This window comes from Varanus komodoensis, unplaced genomic scaffold, assembly GCF_004798865.1.
Source record: "Varanus komodoensis strain SLA01 unplaced genomic scaffold, ASM479886v1 scaffold16, whole genome shotgun sequence".
Taxonomy (NCBI): domain Eukaryota; kingdom Metazoa; phylum Chordata; class Lepidosauria; order Squamata; family Varanidae; genus Varanus; species Varanus komodoensis.
The window spans coordinates 18,615,490-18,640,360 of NW_025335468.1; the positions used below are offsets into that span (position 1 = coordinate 18,615,490).

Here is a 24,871-nt window from a genome sequence, read left to right on the forward strand (position 1 = left end):
ATCTAGATCCCAATCATCTCCAGAGGAACACTTTGTGTGCAATTTCCAGGAATCTCCTGTCCACACAGTGTACAGAGCAAAGCCTGATTAGTTTCACAGCAGGAGAGAGGCATCGTTAACACTCCAAACACATCTCCCTCAAAGCTCTTATTGTTCTGCTCTTGGGATGATCTATTTGCTCCTGGTAAGACTAGCAGGACTTCTCCTGTGAGCATTGCAAGGGCCTATTAAATCTCCTGGGTGAGATCACATAAAATGGGAGTGAAACTCTGGCCCCTACTTGTACATATTCAGACTGACTGAATAGGATAAAATTCCTAGAATAACAATACATGCGAATACATGCAATTGATAATCCTTTTGAATGCAGACAGCCAAGCAGTAACACCCATCCTAATTCTGCTTATTCAGAAGGGAAGTGCACTGGATTGAATAAGTATCCTCAGAACTAAACAACAATGGATACACAAAAGATTTCCCTCTGAGTATGGTTAAAATGTGTGCGTGTTTTTGTTCTGCACAATAAATCATTCTACTTTTCTCATCACTCAGCTCAGTTGAAAGGTTATATCCAAGTATCTGATAGAACAAGTGTTATATTGCTATGATATATATCCAGAGAAATACAGGAAGCTGTTAAGTACAATAGCCAAGATTCACAAATGATGACTTTGGTTACAAATATTGAAGGAATACACAAATCTGGAAAATATGAGTTTGAAAACAGAATGCTGCAAAACCGTTAGTTACCTAAGTTTCTTATTTAGAAATCATCATTCACTAATCGAGGATACTGCCTGCTCAGAATAATTTGCACTGAAAAAAAAATCCCACAGACCAAACAGATATCTGAATCCCTTGTTCAACTTTGATAATCTTGACTCAGTATAATTCTTCAAAGCACTTCCAGTAACACCAAAAAATGACCTATGATTAAATGCAATGTAATCATAATAATTTACAGATGAGATAAAATGCATATGCTACCATTAGCTTTACAAATATTGGGGAAAAATAGATAGACTCAACAAGATTAAGATATTTTGAGCAGACTAATTCCTGGTTTATGAAACTAGCAGATGAATACAATAGCATCCAAGAACACGGATTTCACATTGTAAATACCTTGTTTTGTTTTGACTGTTGATGAACTTAGTAACATTCCTATAGCCTTAAGGAAAAACCTGGTTGTTAGTGAAATCCATGCTTATGGCAGAAGATAGAGATCCTGTTGTTCCTCAGGTGTTCCAACTCCCATCAGCCACAGCAAGTATAGCCAATGGTCAGGAATGAAAGGAATGAAGTCCAACATTTCCAGGGCCTCAGGATGCTCAGCCCTGGCCTAAATGCATTTGGAATTGTAGGTTTTAAATATAGGGCATTACTTGCCAAGAATACTACTGGTTATTTTGAGAAGCGCTAGTGACTGAACTTTGTCTGAAATCTGATGGCAAAGCTAATATTTACACACTTTTCACGTACATGAGAACAGTTCCCTGCTCCAAAGGAACTATAGTTTAGAACGACAAAGGAAGCAGAGGAAAAATGGATGCGGAGATAACGGAGGAAGAAAGTGTGATTACTGCAGTTACACATACTTAGGTTTGATTAGAGTATGGGACTTAACTGGTCTTTACAAAAGGCTTCTGAGAAAAAGTAGGATCTTAGCAGGAATTTGAAAGAATTTAACAGGTAGGGATCTTAATTTGCAGGCAGAGCTAATCTTTGGCTTGCACAGGGTCCTAGGATCAATCACGAATATCTCCAGGAGAGCTTCTGCCAGACAGTGTCAGCACTACTGGGCTAGGTAGACCAAAAGGCTGACTTAGTCTGCTTCGTAAGAGAAGTATTAGTGGCATGTCTGAAGGAACAGGAAGAGTGAAAAGGAGTAGATCAAATATTCTCCTTGCCTCTATTACTAAGATTAACTTCATAAGAGAACTGCTGGTTTGATGCATCATATGGAGAGTGGGGAACCTGACAAATATCTCATGTTTGCAGAACTCCATAGCTAACAACCACATATATGTATTTGATCAAATAAATATCTCTCACAGTAAAACACAGCAGGAGGATACGTTTTCGCCCTGTGGAAGAACGAGAATGCCTGATGAATGAATAGAAGGTCTTCCTATTTGGGGAGAGGTGACAAAAGATAATAAAAATATACCTGTGGCACTGGGGTTATAGAGTTACTGTTAGGGTTTTGGACAGGACTGGTTGTGGAGAAGACAACTCTGGAGCTTTCCAGGAAAAATCTGAGGACACTGATCATTCTCAGAACAGGATGAATAAATCCGTTAATTTCTCAAAGGTCGACAGTTCTGTATATTAAATAATACAAACCACTGTAAAATCCCATTGGACAAGGAAATGATTCTTAGGAATAATATTAAGAGATATGGGCTACATTTCTATATAAAAGAGTAATACTTTCATAAAGAATTATTTCATGCTGATAGTCTTTGGCTTTGGACAATTTCAGGCAGACAATAATGAGTTGCAGCTAAAAAAAGGTATATTAAATTAAGCAATTAAGACAGAACATCTACAAAGTAAATGTAAGGAGTCATACTTACATTGGTGACATATTCAATGTCTTTCCAAATATTACACTCCCTGGGAAAGTCTGACAAATCTAAAAAATTATCTACTATCACTTGGCCAATCAAGTCATGCCGGGAGAATCGGTCAAAGTCATACACAGAGAAGTGAAGTTTCCTTGTACTCAAATCATTATAAGGAACAGGAAATAAAAAAACTTCATCAAATACTGGGTTTAGGGTCTTTCGATGCACTTTAGTTTGGTGTTTTGTTTTCCTATCTGGAAGTAAATAGATCTTGACGTAGGGGTCTGAAGTCCCTGAAAAGTCCTTTGCTGGCAGGTTAACAGCTTTGTGAATTTTCACTATCAGCTGTTCTAAGTCACAATCGTATTTCACAATAAAGTTGAGTTTCCCACAGCACTTGCTATTATTCCTTCGGCCATCATCCGTGTCCACCGATCTTTGCTTATACAATTCTGGCTTGATGCGCCCAAGTCCTGTTAACTGATCCTGCTTTTGAATCTGCTGGATGTTGAAGTCCGGGTTTGAAAGATTAAGCTGCCTTCGTATCGAATTATGCCTTAAATAAAAACAAACAAAATATGTTAATTTACTATACTTATGAGTTATTCTGTAACAAAAATGGTTTGCAGAATAAATGGTAAGTAAATCATGAAAACAAATAGCTCTTTCTGTCTCTCAACAAAATTAAACATAATAGATGGCCTTGATTACAATATTACTTATGAATGTTAAAATCAAGATTAATGAGAGCTCTATCATTTTTATATTTGTTCCCCTCACCCACAAAAAAAAATTCAGAAATTATTTTGAAAGCTGGTTGGCATTGGTGGAGTTTGCCAACCACGTTCTAACACATATCACAGAAGTGTTAGAACATGGCATACCTTCATCTCTTTAGGTTTCCATACTGCTTCTCCCAACTATGTTGGTAATGGTTGCTTTTCCTCTTCATGTCATGTGTCCTGGCTGAATCGCCTGTTCCTGCTTTTTCCAAGCACAAGAGTTCTCTTGTCCGTGAGCCCATACAGAGGTCTGCCGAACCATACTTCCCCTCAGTGCTGGCTCTGACCTTGGCTTTCACTTTATAAACAGTCTAGTTACCTGTAGACACCCACTGGTTTAGCCACCTATTTTTAAAACTAGTTTGCTCTACTGGTGAAGAACTGAAAAACAACAATCCAGTGCTAGGATACTTTAATGCCACCCTAAGCATCACAAATCATGGTCCAACTGAGTGAAACAATAGTGCCAACAAAATCGCCCTTCCCTTGATTCTTAAAGCCACAAGAACATCTAAATACAAAATCTTGCACTGCCTTGCCTCACAACTTAAATAGGCATCCAAATGGAGGGAGAGTCCCAAGGCCTGGAGGCTACAACAGGTAATGCCATTTCATGTTCCTCTGATGTCCTGACTTGTCTCATCGGGTAAGAAAGCATTCGTAGGCAAGAAAACGTCTTGCAAAAGAATGGGCCTCAATTTGCCAACAGAAGGATCCCATAACTGGACAACGTTTCGCTTCTCCAGTGAAAATCTATAATGCATATAAGAAGCCAATTTGAGGAAACCATTGGAACTCAGAATATTAATTGGCCTTAAATATCACTCCCCCTGCACAACGTCAGAAAATCAGACATGGAATAAAAACAACACTGGCATACCTCAAAAGAAGAAATGACTAAAAACTGCACTTGAAAAGTGTTATAAAATTGTAATAATGATGCAGCGACACCAAAAACAAAGCAGATCTAAAGCTGGAGACATAAAACAAGCAAGAAGACCTTTTCTCACTTTGAATTGAGGGATGCTTCTCTACTGTACTCCCATTGCTTCCCTCCAGTAGATTTTTGTTCTAGCTGCTGCTCAACCATGAGGCAACTCTGGGCCAGTCACAGACTCTCAGCTTACAACGAATAACATAACGTTATTCTGGTGAGGATAAAATAGAGTGGAGGAGGACTATGTAAGCCACCATGGGTTCCTTGCAAGAAAACAGGCAAGATACATAACAATAAAAAGAAGATGGTGGTCAAAAGTTCTATTTCTGACATCTACAACTGCAGATTTGCCTGCAGGGGAAACAGTGTTCATACACATCAATGTATACAGTAGTCCCCCGAAATTTGCGGGGGTCACGTTCCTAAAGCACCCGTGAATTGTGAAAAACTGCAAATTTGGTGCCAGTGATGGGCACCGGCCGCCAAGGTGGTGCAGGCGGGAGGCGCGGGCCGGGCAGGGCTGGGGCACGCGCGTGCACAGAGATCGTTTTCTCCAAGCAAGTCCAAACTCGGAGGAAACTATCTCGCTGCATGGCGAGGCGCCGACTTACTCGCAAGGAGATTGACTTGGACTTGCTCGGAGAAAAATCCCGTGAAAGACTGAAGCCGCGAACACTGAACCGCAACTTCACAGGGGTATACTGTATATCCTCCCATCATGTCGTAAACTAGAAGGCAGAGATTCTGTGAGGACAGCAAATGTTAGTCCAGTACCAACAGCACCTTGAATGCATGGAGACCTTGATCCTCCCCTTCACACTAATTGACTTCTGCACATAGCTTGTGTCTTATTTATTATACCCCACCTTTCTCCCATTGTGGAACTCAAGGGAACCTGTGGTTCCCTTGTGGTCTCCCATCCAGGTTCAGGCCAGGCCCAGATCAGCTTAGCTTCAACATGGTGGATGCCATATGGTCCTTCAGACCATCATCTGGGCCCATATCCATACTGTGGGACCATACTCTTGTGATTTCAAACCTGTTATCTTCCTAAAACTTTGCAAACGCTAGCTGCAGTGAGGCTGTGCTCTGCTCTCTGAGTCCCACTGACATGAGTGTAGCTGGCAGTGGAGAGGCTCTCAAACCCTAACACTGGCCAGACCTCAAGCACGCTTCGCTACTCACCAAGTCTTAGGAGAATAAACAAAGGGAAGTGTAACTTTGCTCTGGTGCATGTGATTTTTGTTCATTAGCCCTCCCCTGTTGATTTCACATCCCACCCACTCCTTCTTATCAAAGCTGTGGCTGAGACCTAGCACTTCCTCTTTCCAACCCCCACAAGTGTTTTATTAACTTGTTCTATTTATGTTGAAATCTTTGCAGGGATATAGCAGCACCCACAGCAGCAGAGGTAAGTGCAAATGAACATACTTTACAAGATTAAATTGAGGCCGCCTTCACTTACTACAGGACATTAACAACCTGGCAATTTTATCTAGCTCAGAAAACAGCAAAATATCTTTCTGCAGAGCCCTGTGCATAGCCCTGTGCCTACAAATGTGAGGCAACTACTTGCAAGAAACATTGGTGGTTCCATTCTTCTTGTTTGCATCTGCTACAAAGGCTTTTAGGTCTTTCTTTTCCCACAATTAACTAAGGACAAGCATTATTAACTTTCTATCCCCATCAACATTTTGACACTCATTAGTGGTACCTAAGAGACAAAAGCTAGTTCTTCCTGAGCAGGGACTGTTACCTTGGTCAAGTGATTATTTTGCACCGTTAGCTTTTGTTGCTCTTTTTTGTTGTTTGTTTAAAATAGAAAATATGAAGGTAGCCTTGGCCAAAAGGGAAAAAAAGTTTTAGTGGAATCAAGATCCTTAATAACACAATGATTCAAAAATCACAGTATACAGTTCTTTAAAAATAAAATAAAGAAGCATCCACTATTTCTTTTTGTTTTGTTTTGAAACAAGTATTGCTCCGTATGAGTAAAGGAACATTAGTATAATTATAAAGAAGTTTGAACCAAATAAACCAGGGAGACTGTTTATGTCATTTTTTACAAACTAAACTTCTATTTGGTAATACTCTCTGGCAATTTCAGGCAAAACTGTATGGAGGACAGAGGAAAGTAGGTAATAGCTCATTTCACTAGATCTTCTCAAAGCCCAATTCCCAACTCTATGTCAAAAATGTACTTTTTTATCATGAAATCACTGTTTTAAATTCTTGGCATGGTGTCATTTGTCAAAAACTGTAGGTGGAACAACAAGGGCAGGATACAAACACTGCTGGACAGCAGAAAATGGAATGGTGAAGTGCTGCTCTGGGCTGGGACTGCAAACAATACATTGCCTTAAAAATCATTCAGAACATTTTCTGGCTATGCTACTGCCACCCTACATGTTTACTATTATATAGTTGGGTAAAGTGATGAAGGAATAGAGGAGCAATGCTGCTTCACAGGATGCTGCTTTGGAGGAAAGCGGGCAAAGACAATCCTCAGGCACTTTTGCCCTCAGCTAGAAAGAAAGGGGTCATTTCCACTAAGTTGTTTTTCATCCAAGTCTCTTAACTAACCCACCACAGAAAGTGCAGTATTTGCCCTTTCCCCTTTCTCTGTCTTTTGCTTTTCCAGAACCCTATTTCCTGGCTCCCTTGTCTTGTTTAAAAGCTATCTAGTACTCATCCTGAGGTCTCTGTAGGTTCAAAAGATCTGACCAACTTGGTGGATGGGGGACACAGAACTGACTGTCTGTCAACTTCCACAGCAGAATGGCTACTTCCCCCATATTATATTACATCATCATCATCATCATCAAGTTCTACACTTTGGGGACCTCCTTCTTTGTTATTGTAACAAAAACATAAGAGCTACTGACCGAGCAGAAGGCGTTGGTTCTGTGATTTGTCGTTGCATTCGGACATTGTGCACACAGTTTTCCTTGGTCCCCGTCTTAGCATCCAAAGGAATGTCAGGGGAGGTGTGGCTAATCTTCATGGAAGAGTCAGGGTAGGAAGTAGGCTGTCCCAGGTAATCCTCACTATATTCATAGTCATTGGTGTCTGTATCTGTATAGTTCAGGGACTCCTGCTTGACTTTGGTTCCAGTCAGGCCACGTTCTCGCCAAGGAACCCAACAAAGCTTCCAGGACACAAACAGAGACACCCCAAACAAAGCAAGTCCACATGCTGTGACAACTAAGGACAGTAGACTCACTGTGATATCTGAAAAGAAGACAGACAGATACAGGTTAACAAGAGTGCCGATTTAAAAGAAGCAGCACCTAATGTTTAGTAGAATTAACACTCCTTCGTGTATAGATACCAGATTGGGGTGGCGGGTAGGGATTAGACTCCTTAGTCAAGGAAAAAAGTAGCAAAGGATCTGGAAAGTTTATCTAATAATGTTTTATACAAATCCGAAAAAGTTCCTGCTGGGGCAGCCCAAAGGTGAACCAAGTTCAGCAACCTGGATTGTCTCTACTTGGGTCTTTCTACTGATTGAAAGGTTTCAGATCCAATGGAGGCTTTTGTCTGCAGACCAGGGAGGGAGACAAGTTTGGGTGATTCTCTACTTCCCTCAACAGCCTTTCACACTACCATCCACACTGTTCCAAAGAGCTCCACAACTTTCCAGAACAGATTTATGGAGGTGTGAAGTACTGCAGGTGAAAGAGGAATAGCCCCAAATTGCTTCCTCCCTCTTCCTCTAAATCAAATCCTTTTGACCAATGGAGAGACACCAACTGGACATGGCTTCATTTTCCCTACAGAGACCATCCAGATGTTCACAGAAAACTCAGAAGTAGAACATGAAGGCCACACCGAATTCCCATTACTGACATTCTGCAAGTGATACTTAGAAGCATTCTACTTTTGAATGGGAAGTTCTGTTTAACCATTCTAGCCAATACTAGACTTATCCATTGTCTAACTGCATTAAAGTCATCTAAACCTGTGGTCATAATCCCAGTTTCCAATAGTGAATTCCCTGTATCTTCCTCAGTATTTCCAGATTATCATAATTAATGCATGGCAGACTCAGTCTAGACTCCATCATGCAACCCTAGCCAATTAGATTAACTCAACAATATAAATCACTACCACTCTCTAGAAGAGGAAACCATCAGGAAGCGTACTAACTAGAAGACCAGATCTAAGGTAATCTCATGTTGGTTCAAGCTCCACAAAAACACAAAAATTGGAAGCAAACCAACACCTTCATTTGAAAGACCAAGACCCTCCTTTCTGTTTTGCATTTCTTCCTTTGGGGAAGGCAAAGGGATGGCAAGAAGCCAAGTTTCAAAAATACAGCTTCTGAAAATGCGGAAGCCTTTAAATTCTTGCCTTTGGTATACAGGGACAAAACAGCCTCCTTCACTAACAGGCCCTGTAATCAAGAATATCACAAACACATTGACAGATATTGTTCTTGCTTACAACTTACTGTTCATGCACTCTTCTTGGTCTTTCAGGTTCAAATCCAGATGGACAGAGTGCCTGAGACCAGCACAGATGCCCCTCATTGTCCTCGCAATTTATTACCTTATAAAACATTTTGGCTGAACTGCATTGCTAGAGGAATTCTCCTGTGACCCAAGCCATGCCTGCTTGTTGAATATATGTTCAGCTTAATACGTGAACAACCTTTCATGTAATCATGTAAAGCATGTATGTGTACAGATCAGCAATCCATGTATAGTATAAATGCTTTACACATGGCTTGAATTTGACAGAATAAATGTACCTGCGTACTGATGAACAATCTGTGTGCACATGTACACAGCTTGAACATGTGCTGAATGTAATGTGCAAATACCCCTAAAGTGAATTATTGGCCCTTAATGTGTGAATACCGTTAAAGTTACTTCCGTAAACTAGAGGCGTGTTCATTCAAACTGAGCTCAGATCTAAAGCTTGGATAACAGCATCAGGGCTTTTCTGGTTGCTTGTTTTTGAATATCTACCCACAAAGCTCTCCATGAGCATTTAGGGTTACCTTTTGAGGCAGTACAACATGCCTGAAAACATGGTTTACTAGTGACTGAACTGCTAGAGAAACAATCACATATATAGTGGAGGTCAAGAAAGCTTCCTAAAAGCAATGTGCCTGCTTCCTTCCCATCTTCAAAGCTCTTTTAGTTTTCCCAGGGCCTTCTATTCACAGGGAGCTGATGAATTAGGTTATATGCTTGTTTTTCACAAAATTCTACTATCATCTTATTTCGTAGCCAGGCGAACACATCTAGGCAACTACCTAGAGGACCACTGGAAAGAGGCTGCAAGAAACAGCAGGTTGGATTTATTTTTAGGAGTCTGCTAAATCTGCCTTGCTTTAATCAGTTTTCCCAACCTGGTGGCCTCCATAGTTTTTTTGTTTTTGTTTTTAAACTTCAGTGCTGGGAATTGCATTGCAAAACCTCTGAAGAGCACCAGGCTGAAGAAGGCTGCTGAAAATAAAAATGAAATATCCATAAACAGTGAAGCACTCTTAAGAGTGGGGAGGCAAACAAAACCCGGCTAGTTTGCCACTTTTGGTTTTTCAAGGGATAGGGAAGTTCCTTCATGGGTGAGCAGGATAAAGACTGGCCAGCCACTAAGAAATAACACAGCAGAATGAAACATAAGCATGTGAGAAATGGTAAATGAACTTTTCACAGTGCTTTATTAGTCCATTTCCCCCCATTTTGTAAGTTTGTCAGTAAAAATAAATATATACCAATTGCAAATACGGTATTTGTAAGCTTGGAAGTTTTAAAATTATAATTAATGTTTTTAGGCGCTTCTTCATAGCAAGTACATGTCAGTGAAACGTAATATCTGGAAAACCCGTATCCCTGGACTCATGATCAAGTGATATCACATCGGAAAACAGCAGGGAGTTGTGACATTGCACGACCACATGCGACACAGCAACTGATGTTGCCGACTCCACTTCTGGTGTCATGCCCCTGATCTGGATGTCTGCATGTATGACATCTATAAAGCTACAGTTTGTTTTGTTTAACACACTAAATGCATGAGGTGCTATAGCAATATGAATTGCAGACATGTTTCCACCCCTTTCCAGGATCACTGCACTTGTCTGTTGGGTGGAGGGGGGGTTAAGGACATTCCCTATTGTCCTCAATAGGGTCCCAATGGGTACTGCCTCTTGCATTTACCTTGCCTCTTGCAGTAAAACAGAGAACATATGCAGTGGCTAGCTGTGCTTTTAAAGCAATATATGTTCTGGCCCAGTGTGTTTTGCTTGAACCAGTATCACTTTCTGCCCAGACATCCAGAAGATAAGGGCCAAAAGATGGCATTGGGACAGGATACATCAACTTACTTCCTTCACATGGGAGCCCGCTATGTGGATGGCAAGGTATGCGACAGTGCCACTGAATCCCAGATGCTGGGGTGACACAGATGGAAAGATCGTGTTTTCAAGCTTACTGTTTTGAGTGTTATGAAGCTAAATTCCCAGAAACAGTAGTATTACCTTGATGAGGCTACCACAGCTCTCAAAAGACAGGCAAGGTGGGATAAGCTGCCTCACAAGAAGCTTTGCTAAACCACTGAATCTTTTATTCATTTATATCCTGTATCATCATCATCATCATTGCATTGATTCACAAGGCAGTTAAAAGCCAAAATAAGCCACACTACCAAAAACCAAACCAAACAAAACTCAACTCAAAATCTCCTTGTCTAAAGAAAACTAGCAAGTACCAAAAAAAAAAAAAAAAAAAAGGAGGGGGGTTCAGCTGAGTGTGGCCATTTATTTTTGAGATGAAACTTTTAAGAGAGACAAACCGCTCAACAAAATATCACACTCCCTTTTATTCTGGTTATTTCTTATTTCTCTTTTTCCCCCTGTGTTTTCTAGTTCCGTGCATGCATGCCATTTGCCCTGCCTAATGTTGCTGCTGACAAGGCAGTGGTTTGCAAGCAACCCTTCTGAGTATTGACTATTGTCATCACACCAGGCAGTCCCAATTTCTTTTATTATTCATAGGTACAAAGTCCCTTGCAGGCATTGCAAAGAGCTTGGAGTAGAGAAACTGTCCGGTATTAACCGACTGGGCTCGGATGAAGCTAGCTGCCTTGATACTACTTGTCTATCTTTCTCGGCACAGTCTGGCTCTTCCAAACCTATTTACGCAGGCATAAATATATTCATATATTCTGTTTCTAGAGTCATCAACTTGTCGCTTCCTGTGACAAACCTTCAGTGCTCAAACACATAGAAACTACAACAGGAATCATTCAGCTTTCAGGCCTTTGTCAATCCTCAAGGTACAAACTGATTATCTTTCTAAGAAATTCAATTTTCAATTGAGCAGTGCTTCAATAGCTGTAAAGGCCACTGCTCACCTGCATGGGAAGGGAACGCATATTTTAGGGGCAATGTGTACCACAACTGCTTAGAGATACAAGCATCTCCTGTTTATAAAGCCAAATAGTACCTGTGCATTAGTGAAGGTGGGACGTGAATGAACATCTCTTAGGTTATCCCACCAAGCCGAGTGCAATGCAGCAGCAAGGGAAAATAATATGTATATATGGGAAAATATGTACCATATTTTATCTGGTACCACCAAAATATCATTTTTGTCCTGCTTTTTCCCTTACAAAAGTAAACCCAAAGTGCCTGGCAATCTTATTATTCAGAATACAATAGCATAAAATATAATATAAAAGACCACACAGAAAATATTGTGTCAGGAGGAATGTTAATATATTTCCACAGTACCACTGCTCCCAAACTGATTCCACTGCCACCATTAAACATATACACTGTTATCTAAGATAGCTGCCCCATGACCAGACAAACCAGACATTCATGCACTTTTAAAGAGGTACAGTGATTTTGGAATAAGAATAACTCCAAATAGCTTTGTAAATGATCATTACAGTTTCCTGAAAAGCCACTAATGATAATGAAAGATTCTAATGATGATCTGGCTACGAAGATGCGAGTGCCTTCCTCTAATCAAAATAGGTCAATTCCCCTATCAAATTCTGATTCATTTAACTCACAGGCCTGCAACAGAGAGACTGGTAAGCAGTCTTCCATCTAGTAGGATTTGGCTCTAAACTGGGATCTTTAGGTGGCTCACCATTCTTCCCCTGCAGTCTTCAGCTTGGTCTGCCCACAGGCCAAAGTACCATGTAAATTCCAGCTTCCGCTATTTCCTGGAGACTTCTCCAGTTGTCAGCCAGGGACCAGCTGGGTCAGCTCCACGTCTTCCTTGGTTTGGGATGAGATGGGGAGGTGACATGCTCCACATGCTGCTCTTCTCCCCAGTGGAGGCAGCGCAACAAACTAAATGCAGCGCCTTGCCAAAGTATGCCAGCAACCACCACAATGAAGTTTCTCACTATTGTTGTTATAACCTGGAACTGAAATGGATTTCATTGGCATTGTTACCACTTGAGGGACACAAGTTACTCCACACTTAGTCAAATATTTTTTATTGTGGTGCAAAAGTTAAGGCAACAAAAAGAAAAATATATGCCAGGGCTGGGGAAAAGTCAAAGCAAACAGATAGGGTTTTAATTAAACATGCCAGGGTTGAAGTTTGACGTAACTCTTAGGTGACACCATTCCACCTCCTCTTTTCTGAGAGACTGCCCTCTCTCTGCTGTGTTAACGGAGGTTTCTAGTGATAGGTCACATGTTCATGACACAAAGAAAACATATTTTTATCTACTGAGATTTAAAAAAAACAACCACCTGTAAGCGATCTTTTTAAATCAGAGTGAAATTCAACCCCTTTTTTCTTGTTAAGGTCTAGTGCTGTTGGCGTCTCGAGAGGTTAAAAATGAATTTATATCAGGAGGCTCTTTTGTCCCTCTAGACCAAAAGCAAAAGTTTAAAGGCTTCCACATTTTCAGAAGCTGCATTTTTGAAATTTGGCCTTTTGTCATCCCTTTTCCTTTTCCAAGGCAAGACATGCAAAGCAGAAAGAAGAGTGCTTAAAGAGAGGAAGGGGGATAAAACTAAAGGGTGAGGCCATTTATAAATCTCAAATACAACAAAAACAAAAGGAACATTAAGGATGAGGACATTAAGTACAATGATTCCTCACACTAAGTCAAGGTGTCCTGTATGGGTTTTTTTCTGGAAGGGCAGAGTTACCTCGAGAAAACAAGACAAAACCTCCCCACTTTTATGGGGTTTTCTGAAGGATGGAGCAGTTTGGCTTGTCTTCATTAAATAAAGTGGCTAAAGATATTTTTTCTTCACTTTAAAAAATGTGTTGAGGCTGCTCACTCCACGAATATATCCATCGCCCTTTTGTATTTCATGACGATTGGGACAAAACTACCATGGGGCAGTGACCAATGCAACATATGTGCTGATATAAATTACAATGGCATAAAGTGTTTTGCATAACACCAATAGCTTTAGGTGGCACAATGGGACTTCCACGGAATCCTGGCATGCCAGCTAATACTACCCATTTAATTTACATAATAGCTTGTTTCACATTGGATATTCCCATGGAAATAAGTTCTGTTCCTGTGGTAATTCTGACTCAGCTCCCTGAGACACTGCAATGGAATCAGCGATGGGAAAAGCAGGAATATTTGAGCTTGACAATATTTGGCAAAGTTGTCTGAGTCAATTCAACTAGTTCCCATTTTCATTTGCAATGTGTATTTTGGACTGTTCAAACAGTGAAAAAGCAGACTTTTCAAAGGAAAAAACGGTGCATTGACTGAAGAATGAAGAAGTGTTTATTTCTTGCACATTTCAAAGTACATATATTACAAAATGCTGTTTTTGAAGATTATTGAAAATGTAAGAATGTGTGAAGCATGTTGGCTCTGAAGATTGCATGTGGGTCTGGCTTGTTATTGGAGATGCAGACACATGAGGGGGAATTTTGGGTGCCTTTTTCTCTACCCTTCTCGCAGTAATCCTGATCCACATAGCAAATGTACAATTGACAAGAAACTGCTGGGGGAAGGGAGAGGTGGTGTTGGTGGGGTGGCTCGAGTTTTGGACTCACTCGGAGAAAACCATCTCCACACGCACGCACCCACCCATCCCTGCCTTGCCGCCGCATCCCCGGCCCAGCCCATGTGGCCCGGCCCGCGCCCCCTGCCCACACCGCCTTGGCAGCCCATGCCCATCGCCCGCACCTTTTAACTGGCCCCCTGTTGAAAAAGTTTGAGGACCCCTGCTCTTAACCATTGAATCAAAGGCTATTAAGTGAAGCATGATCACATCCAAAGCCAGTCTAATCTGGTTCTTTATTATTACTTAACATCAACACTTAGGCTGAAACTGAGTATTATATCAACTCTGGCAGAAACCAAACATAAAAGTAACTCTTTAAGATCAAAAACAGATTGTGACACTGCAAATTTAGGTGGAAAAACAACAGACAAAGGCTTAGTCAATCTTTTCTGCTGAGACAGTTTACCACTCGAAATAATTCCCAGTTGCTTTTCTCCCTGTGAGGTGAAATAAAAGAACAATTCCCATCAATCCATGGAAAAATGGCTTGGGATTTATGCGTGTATGTGAGTTTGAGGGAGAAAATCACTATAAGGGAAGGACTACATAGTACTAATTCTTTTACTTCATCCTCAGTCTTCTGAGAATGTCTGCAGTTTGCTACTACAAAAACCAATGAAACCAAAAGAAACAACAAACACTTGACCCCATGCAGTGTCTAATTTGACTCTTAAGATCCCCCTGCAAGCCCCTGGACCTCATGTAGTACCCATCCAGAAGTTGCCTGCACAAAGCCCTTGATGCTAGGTCACTGGTCACATAATAGAGAAATGTTTTGCCAAAAAACCTGACAGGAAGCAATATTCTCAGTGCTCACCCCTCTGTATAAGTCACACAAGTGAATATTTGCAAGTTGAGAGAAATGCTGTTTTTTTTCCCTTTACTTTAATCTCAGTGCTCGACTAGAAAGGCAGCACATAATTCCACACAGCTGTGCAAGAAGGACCTTGTGCCGCAAAAGGTAAAATGGCATCCAGTTTTGGGTAAGTGCTGAGCAGTTCCATTCTGCTGGCTATGTAAAAGTACCCCCCCGCACCCGCCCAACCCCAGTGCTACACAAAAGTTAGGAGGAAAAGCAAGTAGGTCTTAAAATGTATTGGGAGTGATCACCAGGGCCTTCTTTCACTTGGCAAAGGTCCAAGTACTGATGCTCAGAAATGGAGCTGGAAGTTAATCAAAGGGCATGGACAGCTTAGGACTGGATGCACCAGAAGGAGCATGGCCATTAACTTTCTTCAGCTCCCATTCTCTATCCCCACGTAGGGCATATCAAACACCCTAAGCCTACTGGAATAGAGGGTCCACAATGGGAGGTAAAATGTACTAATGGGATTCATTCATTCATTCATTCATTCATTCATTCATTCATTCATTCATTCACATATTTACATGCTGCCTGTAACTGCCAAAGGCCTTCCTAGGCAGCCTACAACTAAGAACATACAGTGGTACCCCGGCTCACGAACGCCTCAGCTCACCACACTGGGTCACGAACAAAAATTTCATAAAAATTTTCACTCAGGTCACGAACTCTGCACTGGGTGGCAACTGTGATCGTGGCCATCTCCCCGCCCCCTGCCCCAAGTGGGGAGATGGCCACGATTGTGCTGGGAGCGGGGAGGAGATGGCTGAAATCATGCCCATCTTTCCTGCAGGAGGGTGCCCAAGCTCACGCCTGTCTCTCCCCCCCAGCATGCCCTTTTCATGCCCATCTCTCCCTCCCCCAGTGCGCCCCGTTCAAGCCTGTTTCTCCCTCCCCCAGCGTGCCCCGTTTGCACCCGTCTCTCCTTCCCCCACCCAGATGACAGGCGCGTGCAGGGATGATGGGCGCGATCGTGGTTGTGCTGGGGGGGCAGGGAGATGGCCGTGCTCATGCTGGGGTGGGGGCGGAGATGGCCGCGATCTTTGTTGTTCTTTGTCACTTTGCTTCACATTTTTCTGATTTAAAAATGGTTACAGAATGGATTAACCTTATTTACATTGAACCTTATGGGGAAATTTAACTTGGCTCATGACCAATTTGGGTCACAACCAGAGTCCTGGAATGGATTAAGTTCATGAGCCAAGGTACCACTGTATTAAAACCTATTAAAACAGTTAAAAGAATAAAACATCAATACAACAACAATAAAAAAATATAAAAAGGCCACCAGCATTCATAAGAGCTAAGTATTTTTTAAAGGGTATGTCTTTGCCAGGCACTGAAAAGAAAATAAAGTGCCAGGTGAATTTCTCTAGGGAGGGAGCACCAAAGATGGGGAGCAGCAATAGAAAAGGCCCTTCGCCTATTTGCCACCCCTCTTAGCTCCCTGAGGGGTGGATCTTGCAGAAGAGCCCCCTGAGCTGATCTTAGGGAGTAGGTAGGTATATAGGGGTGTAGACGGTTCTTCAGGAAGCCGGGCCTATGCTATAACATGCTCTGGAGCATGGAAGAACATCCTGTACTATTAACACTCCAAGCCTACTGCACTACCAAGGAGCATCCCTGGATAGTAACCACCTAAATATTTGTCACAGAAGACTACATTATTGGCCCAAGCTATGAGCAGCACTGCTGTATGTTTTATTCTTCCCATACATAAATACTTCTTCTTATTTGAAATCACAGAAAATTATGTTTATTTTAATTACGAGAAGGACCATTTTTGCAGCTAACTGTGTTATAAATAAAGCTCTGATTCGCAAATGAGTATCAGTGCAGCAAAGGAGCGATAGAGAAGAACAAGCCACAGAGTCTTTCAGGAAACCAGTTTTGTGGGGGCAGGCGGTGGGGGAGAGAGAGAAATACGGCTGAAGCAAGATTCACCTGTGACACTGCTGGTAACAGGGTTTGATATCTGGCAAAGAACTCGGGGCTTCTGGACATAGTAACCTGTGAGTGCTTTATGCAAGGTTGTCATTTCCCAGGCCCTCTCCTGAGTTTTCCAAGCTTTTCCATGCCATCTTGGGTCACCCTGCTAAGCGACCACTGGAAGTACTGCTCTTGGCTTTTTTGACACTCTCAAACCTCCATACTACATTAAGGTATGAATCCAAGAGAGGGATCAGAAAAGTACAGCTCACAAACATGTTATTTTGTGTTCTACCAAATGAAAGCTCATCTTTTGCCTTCCTTGTTTCATGGGCCAAAAACAAACAAGCGAGCAAGTGCGTGCACAAACGCATGCAAACACATCAACAGGTTGTTTGGGTTATTATTTATCAAGCTTTCATTTAGAAGGAAGCTGCTTGTCTGCAAAGAACAAATACATATATACCAGCCATTTCTCCTCACCTGCTTCTTATCCTGCTTGATTCCAAATGTTATTGCATATACCATAGAAATGTTAAGCATCCTCAAGAAACGAAGAGACACCATGTGCAAGGCTCTGCAGGGATTTCTGTAAAAAGAGACCTTTATCCACTCGAAGCATAAAAAGATGCAAAAGTCAGAAAACATAAAATGAGCTTACTGCGCCAACCCACTGAAAGAGAAAGGGCACTCTGAAATCCATCCACTTTTGCATGAAAAAGCAAAGAAGTCTTTAATCTACACAAGTACTAGAATATTAAAAAAAAGATATGTTGCCATGAACTAGAGCAATGGGAATACTCAGCATTACTTATTCATGACCTCGCTTCTTTATTCACACATCACCTTTTCGACTCTGGCTTTTCTACTGAAAAGGGTGAATGAACCACCAGATGGGATTAATACATAATATTATTCTACACTCTTTTACCTCCTTCTCACTCTGTGGTACAGAAAAGAAGCAGATTATTAAAACAGCAACACTCAACATTATGGACTTCTATGGGATTCTGAGGATGCGCCATAAATGCTCTTTTACAGGTCAAGCCTACAGATGTCCACTTGAAAGTTAAGTCCCACAAAGACCAAATGAGTGGATAGAGCACTGCAGCACTTGGCTGCGATCAACATAATCCTATGCATATTTAAACAGAAAAAAGTCCTACAACTCCCAGCATTCCCCAGTCAGCCATGTTGTTTGGGGAAACTAAGAACTGTAAGACCTTTTTCTGTCTAAGCAAGCATAGGATCGAGTCCTTACTGAAGTGCCACTGAATGCAATTAGTTCTGATTCACAATAAACATGCACAAGATTACTCTGGAAAACATCTTGCTTTTAGGTTGTCAGCTATCATTAGAATGGATGAGATAATTTTAAGCAACAATTGAATCTCTTTCCCTATGTAGAAACTTTATACAAGTACATTGAAACAAATAGGGTAGTCAGCGTGCATAAAGGAGGATCATATGCACACTGTGACACACATGTAACTCGGAATCAATGTTTTATTAGAAATTTATTGAAACAACAATGTAGGTGGGTCAGTAGCCACTGCCAAAGTAGTCAATGCACATCCACTGTTTCATGGAGGATCCCACACAAGAAATTGCAAAGCAAGGAATAAGATCCATTTAACATGTTGCTCTCTACAGTCATCCTCTACAGTCGTGCGGAAGCCATATCCTCAAAAGCAGTGGAATGCTTTGAGAGAGCAAGACAACAGAAAAGGATGCCTCTTGGCATGGAGGCACCTCATCTGGACTAGTTTTATCTGCACTGGAGAAGTTGGAATGTAGCTTCTCTGGTACTGGCATGTCTGTACTGTGCATGTGCAACAGAAAAATATACATTGTGTTAACCTTGTTTTAGGCAGAGGGCTGTCTGGCTCTGCTGGTCTCTCTCCTATGCACACAGTTTGTTCTCAGTAAGCCTTGCTTGTCTTTTTATAGAAACTGCTTCCAGATTCAGTTTTGCCTTTATCAACTGCTATAGTCAGCAGGATGTTCAACAGAGGCTCCCCAGGAGGATTCAGGCATTGTGACAGGTGAGTAAAAATTTCCACCTTCTCCCTCTGCCCTAACTCTGGTGCTGCCTCTGTCCTTTCTTGGGCTCTGGCTAAACATCATGGGCACCAAGGCACAGTGAGGTTAATTTTCTGGTCAGGTTGTGGCAGGTGTTTCCAAGCATCCCTCCCAATCAAAGGGCAGCCTGGCCAGTGTTATAACCTCTGAAATGTGGAACATATCTGTCAAATTTCTGGATGATTGGCATGAATACATTTCTGAGGATCTGAACCCCAGGTTCTCCTGAGAAGGGTATTTTGAACATGAGGTCCTGAAACACCTTTTTAGGGAAGAGCCACTTTCAGCAAATGGAAGTGGAGCACCAAGGGAAGATGACGCCAAAAGCATCAACTAAAATCCAAAGCAGCTAGCCAGAAAGTCAACTAAGATAACATTTTAACAATAACTTGCAGAAGCTTGTAAAAACCCCAACTTCTGTGCTGCCATGCAGTCTGGTATATGCATCAGTTCCAGTTGTGGGCAGCAAGGTGGGAGATCTGCTAGATTCATGGTCCCCTCCAGTACCACCTTCTCTACTGGTATCCACTTAGGCTGAAGTGCTATTGCCACCATAGCAGATAGTTTTTATAACAAACTCAACCCGTTAGGGCAAGCTGTCACCCTGCTGCTTATTACTGCTCTCAACTTGAGAGATTAGTGTGCTTCTCAACTCCAATTGCAGCAGGTTACCCTTCATGACTTGGTGCTGTTCCAGAAGCCTCCACACTGGCTGAGAAAACAGATCTGCTTGTTCTTGGATGCCCCTTCACGGATTCTGTTCCTCACAGCAACACTCAAACAAGGCAGAACCTAGCACTTGTCTTCTCCCAGGCTGAGTAGGTATGAAAAACAGCTCATGGCTTGTGACTCGCTGTATCACTTTCAGCCTTGCTGCTTTCCTTTCCCAGATGCTGGAAAACTTTGCTCTGTCTCATGAATGCTTTGAACTCATTGAATCACTCATTCGTCCTTGCTCTGCTCTGACAACCCTGATGGTGAACTTTTTGTTGATGGCTCTGCTCCTTGTATTCAGTCACTAAGGCTCATTCCCTGCCTTGTCAAAAGTGCTCCTTTTGGAGGGACTATAGAGGCGGGACACCATGTTTCCTTGAACATTATTCAGAGATGTATCACTCAGCATGGAATGTGGGCACAAAGGAAGTCTTGTCAATTGTTTCCCTAGGAAGAAAACCCAGGCACAGGAAACTGGTCAACTGTGTATTCACTGGGGCATGCAACTGGCTGTGGAAATGTTTCCTATGGAAGGGGAAGCTAATAATTCTTTGATGTTCACTGGTTTATCACGGCTTTCAGTAAATAATGCCTTAAGAAGGACACTGATGGTATCAAGTTCATATACAGCACGGTAACATAAGCCATCTGATTCATCCTGATGGGTGCCTTTTCTTCCAAGAAGAGGCTACTGGAAAACAGGAGGTGAGTTAGGGTTAGGGTTGTCTGCTAAGTCATTCCACAAAGTATTGCCCCTTAACTTGGTGGAATTATGTACCTTTTCTGGGAAAGCCCCATACACTGATACCATTTGAAAGGACCTACCTGGTCCTCAAATTAGGAACTATAGAGAATGGGCCTGAAGCAGGTGTAAGCCATCTCAGCATCTTAAATGAAACTGATGGTACCGAAAGAACTTAGAGGACTGAATGGAACAGGAAGCAAGAAATAACAACATTGATGGCTACTGAAGAAGCTTGAATAAGATTGTGAATACCTTCAAGGGGGGAAAATGAGGAGGTAAGAGGCCTCCATCATTCAAAAACTTTTAAGCTGTGTAGCAGCTTGCCTGAAGGACTGTAGTAACCAAAAAATAATAGGAATATGTTGTGGAGGTGAGATAACAGAGGAGGATGGCCTGAGTCAAGGACTGGGGTCTTGGGTTGGAGGCATCTTCTTTGAACCAGTTGTACCTGCCCTGAAGTTGGGAAGTAGCTTTTCCAATATGAGTGTGTTTGTATTGCTCATGTGCAACCAAAAATGCATATAAGCCAGGGATCCTCTAACTTTTTCAACAGGGGGCCAGGTGAAAGGTGCCGGAGATGGGCGTGGGCTGCCAAGGCAGTGCGGGCGGTGGGCCACACGGGCTGGGCCAGGGGGCACGTGCGGCAAGGCAGGGGTGGGCCTATGTGGAGGTGCCGGCTTGCTCACAAGGAGATCATTTTGGACTCGCTCGGAGAAAACGATCTCCTTGCTCACAAGCCGCCACTGGGCGAGTGCACGGCGAGGCGCTGGCTTGCTCGCAAGGAGGTCCTTTTCTCTGAGCGAGTCCAAAATGATCTCCACACAAGCCGCCGCCTCACCACGCACATGCGCGCACGTGGCAAGTCCAAAACCTCTATGGCGGTAAATGGGCATGGCGATCGGATGCGGCCCTCGGGCCACAGTTTGAGGACCCATGATATAAGCTGTACTAACCTTGTATTAGGCAAATTGCTGTCTGACCCAGTCAGACACTCCTACACACCTTGCCTGCCATGTATTGAAACTGTTTCCGGATTCAGTTTTCTCTTTATCACTCTTCTGAGAAAAATCTCCCACTTTGCCAGGGAGTGACAGGTTCACACAACATGAGAAGCCACACTTGGTTTTAACCATAGTCAATCTGATGTGTCATCAGTACCCCTTCGTGGTATTTCAGTGTGAGGTTTAGCGACCACGGACAGGACCAGTGGTCTGCTCTATGGTTTCTCCATACCACAATGGCTTGTTGTGCTATCTTAACCTGGAAAACACAACCCATCATGATATTAAAGTCAGAACCAGAGAACCGCTTGCCAGGGAGGGCCACTGACAGCTGCAGCTGTCAGAGGCATCCTCACTCTACCCACCTCTTGCCCTAAAGTTCTTCTTTGGCACAGGGGTGGGTGGCCAGCTGCGCTGCACCGTGAAAAGGAACCACTCCGCTGATTCCCCCTCTGCCCATGAATGGGCATGCAAGAGAAACCTCTCACGCGTGTGAGTGGGAGGGTGGGAAATCAGCTGGGAAAGTGTCCAGTCCAGAAAGTGTCTGAGCAGTGCTGCTCAGCGGATTCCTACAATCCCCACCTTCTTGAGCAGGTGTTGAGTCTGCCCGATCAGCTCCCTTGCCCCCTCTATTGTCCTGTCTGTGCAGCAGAGACTGCTTGACAGCCATGGTGAGGTGAACTCGGGTCTCAGTCATGGATGTAAAAGAGAAGAGCCTCACTCCTCCCTACAGCGTCTCCTGGGCTACTGCCTGGAGGACTAGAAGTGGCAGGAGGGATAAGGCTTAGCACCATGAGTCTGATGATCTGACCAGTAGATTAATTGTTTAAAGGAAATCATGGTAATCACCCAGCCTTGCTTATAGTCATGTGTGAACCCAGCCAGCCTGTCTCAAAGCAGCCCCTTCTGCTGCTGAGCAATAACCAACCTCAGATTAGATTGCCAATGAATTTTGTTACATAGTTATTCTTCTCAAACTGCACAACTATGTTAACATAACCAAGAATTAGGCTAGTCCAGATACAGCACCATCTCTTGGCTGCAAAACTGAAATCACAAGATATCAGAACCTTTTTGGCATAAACCAAAGATATCGCCTCTACTGCAGGCAGCCAATCACAGGATGCAATCAAAAGCATTGCACTGGCAAAAATTATGCCATCAATTATTGTAATAAACAAACAAACAAACAGGAAAGAAAGGAGTGTTGATTGCCAGTTATAAAGTTGTGAAGAACAGCATGCCAGATTTCAGAAATGATTACTACTACATATAACAACCCCATCAGCTGCAAGAACTGTTTAGAAGTAGCGTTAAAACTGCATAGACCTAGTGAAGTCTGTTGACTCTTCTGCATATGAAATGCCTTTCAATCACATCTAATTATGTTGTTCTCAAAGTCAGGCCAATCTAAAACTGTGCATAAAAAGATGTAACGATTGTCTTTTTGATATGTGTCTGTCTGTGATACTGCCTTTCTGTAAATGCCATTAATGTGAAAAACCTCAGGCACAGTCTTCAGCATGGGGGAACTTAAAGCCAATGACATGAACAGAATGGGAAAAAAGTCAAACCAAGGGAAACAGGCTTCTTTAGAAAACATTGAATCACAGGTAGAAGATCTGAATCACGTATTCACTGGTAGAACAACCAATGAATTAAAACTATAGAAATCTGGAATTAACAAATGAGCTAAAACAGAATGATCACCTGTTATGAAATGGAAGTGGAAGGTTAATGCTGAAGGTAGACCTAAAATGCTGGAAATGCGAGCATCTGATAAGGGATGGATCAACCCACAGAACTCACTGTGGTTTCACCCATCTAAGCTCCTCTTAGACTTCCAATACTCTTTTCTGTTGATATCAGGATGTTGGGCTATCTAAACATCTTGTCTGACTATGTATGGAAGGTCTACTTTTGGTGGTAAATTTATATTTTGGGGGATATTAGGAACCTTCCAAGTTTCCACTCTGAATTTAACAACACATAGGTTTCCACCAATGTGGTCTGCATGACTATCAACTAAAGATATGAAGGCCTGGGGGAGGTGGACTCAAGAAAATTCTGGAGGAAAAATGTTCTTCTCCCATTCAATTTCTTCTCCAAGGTTGTTTCCTTAAATAATTGAGACCTATTTTGAATTCTAAAATATTTTCTTTTTTGAATGATGACTACAGTGTTTAAGACACTTCATTCTGCTTTCTGACCATGCTGGTTTGGTTATCTCACCTACATTTCTTTTGTTTTTGTTTTAAAAAAGACTTGGCTCATTGGAATTCACCAGTGGGGCTTTTAATGTACTTTGCAAGTAGACTGTTGGAATGCTGTTTTGTTGAAAAGTGTTGGTGAAAAGTTTTACTCACTGCTATCAAAACAAACTTGCACTATGTGAAAGACATTCAGTGGCCCGCTTCCTATGGCGAAAGCATGGCAGCGACTCCACTGGTAAAGAGAACCTTTCAACAAGTTAAGATGCTAAGGACACAAGCCAATGAGTCCGCACATAACACTCTAAACTTGAAGGAGTATGAGCATCCTATGCATAGCGGGAGGAGGGCAGAAGCAAAGGCTGCCTTTGTGCTCCTCCCACTATATAAAGCACCAATACTGCTGATTCCAGCCAACTAAGCACTTAATACAGTGCTTCCTAAGCACAGGAAGAAATGTGATACGCTGCCAGGCTACTGCATATGTTGGAGGAGCCTATCTCTTATTCTCCCTGGTCTCAAAAGCCTGTTTCCAAGGTCTGCATATAGTGCAGTTCTTTCTGCATGCACTGCAAAGATGTGGAACACACTCCAAAGTTCACAGTGCTAGCTCCAAGCTTCCAAAGTCTGAGCTGGAAATCTGAAAAATGCGATGGCTTTTGAAACTTTGCCCTGGGAATTATTTGCCGAAGGAAATAAAATGCTATCGCTTGAACGATAGAGGGCTCGAAAGGCTCTCCACTGATATATGCTTTGTTACCATTCCTGATATGAAAGGAATGCTGGTCTCAAAAGCCTTTTCTTCAGACCCTATTTCCTACACTCTGCACCACAAGCAGGGTGCACCATTCTTCCTCCGCCTCTGTCCAGTCCTGCTTCTCCTGGCTTCTAGGATGACTTAGATATTCAGGGGTTGCTTGCTGAAGTTCCCTCTGCTCAGAAAGAAAACAGGAACTGAAATTGTATTCTGCATAACTTGTTTTGCTTATATAATTACCATGTTTGATGTATTAAAGTT

General features: G+C 42.3%; 1 protein-coding gene across 1 annotated transcript in view; it reads right to left on the reverse strand.

The window, feature by feature from the left end:
* The window catches only part of SYT9 (synaptotagmin 9), an 85,786-nt gene that overhangs the window by 29,298 nt on the left and 31,617 nt on the right, over positions 1-24,871 (reverse strand). Inside the window, exons 2-3 of the mRNA XM_044425886.1 lie at positions 7,175-7,520; positions 2,580-3,126 (exon numbers count right to left, since the gene is read on the reverse strand). Coding sequence (XP_044281821.1) covers positions 2,580-3,126; positions 7,175-7,520 — 893 coding nt within the window. The remainder of the gene's footprint in view (positions 1-2,579; positions 3,127-7,174; positions 7,521-24,871) is intronic.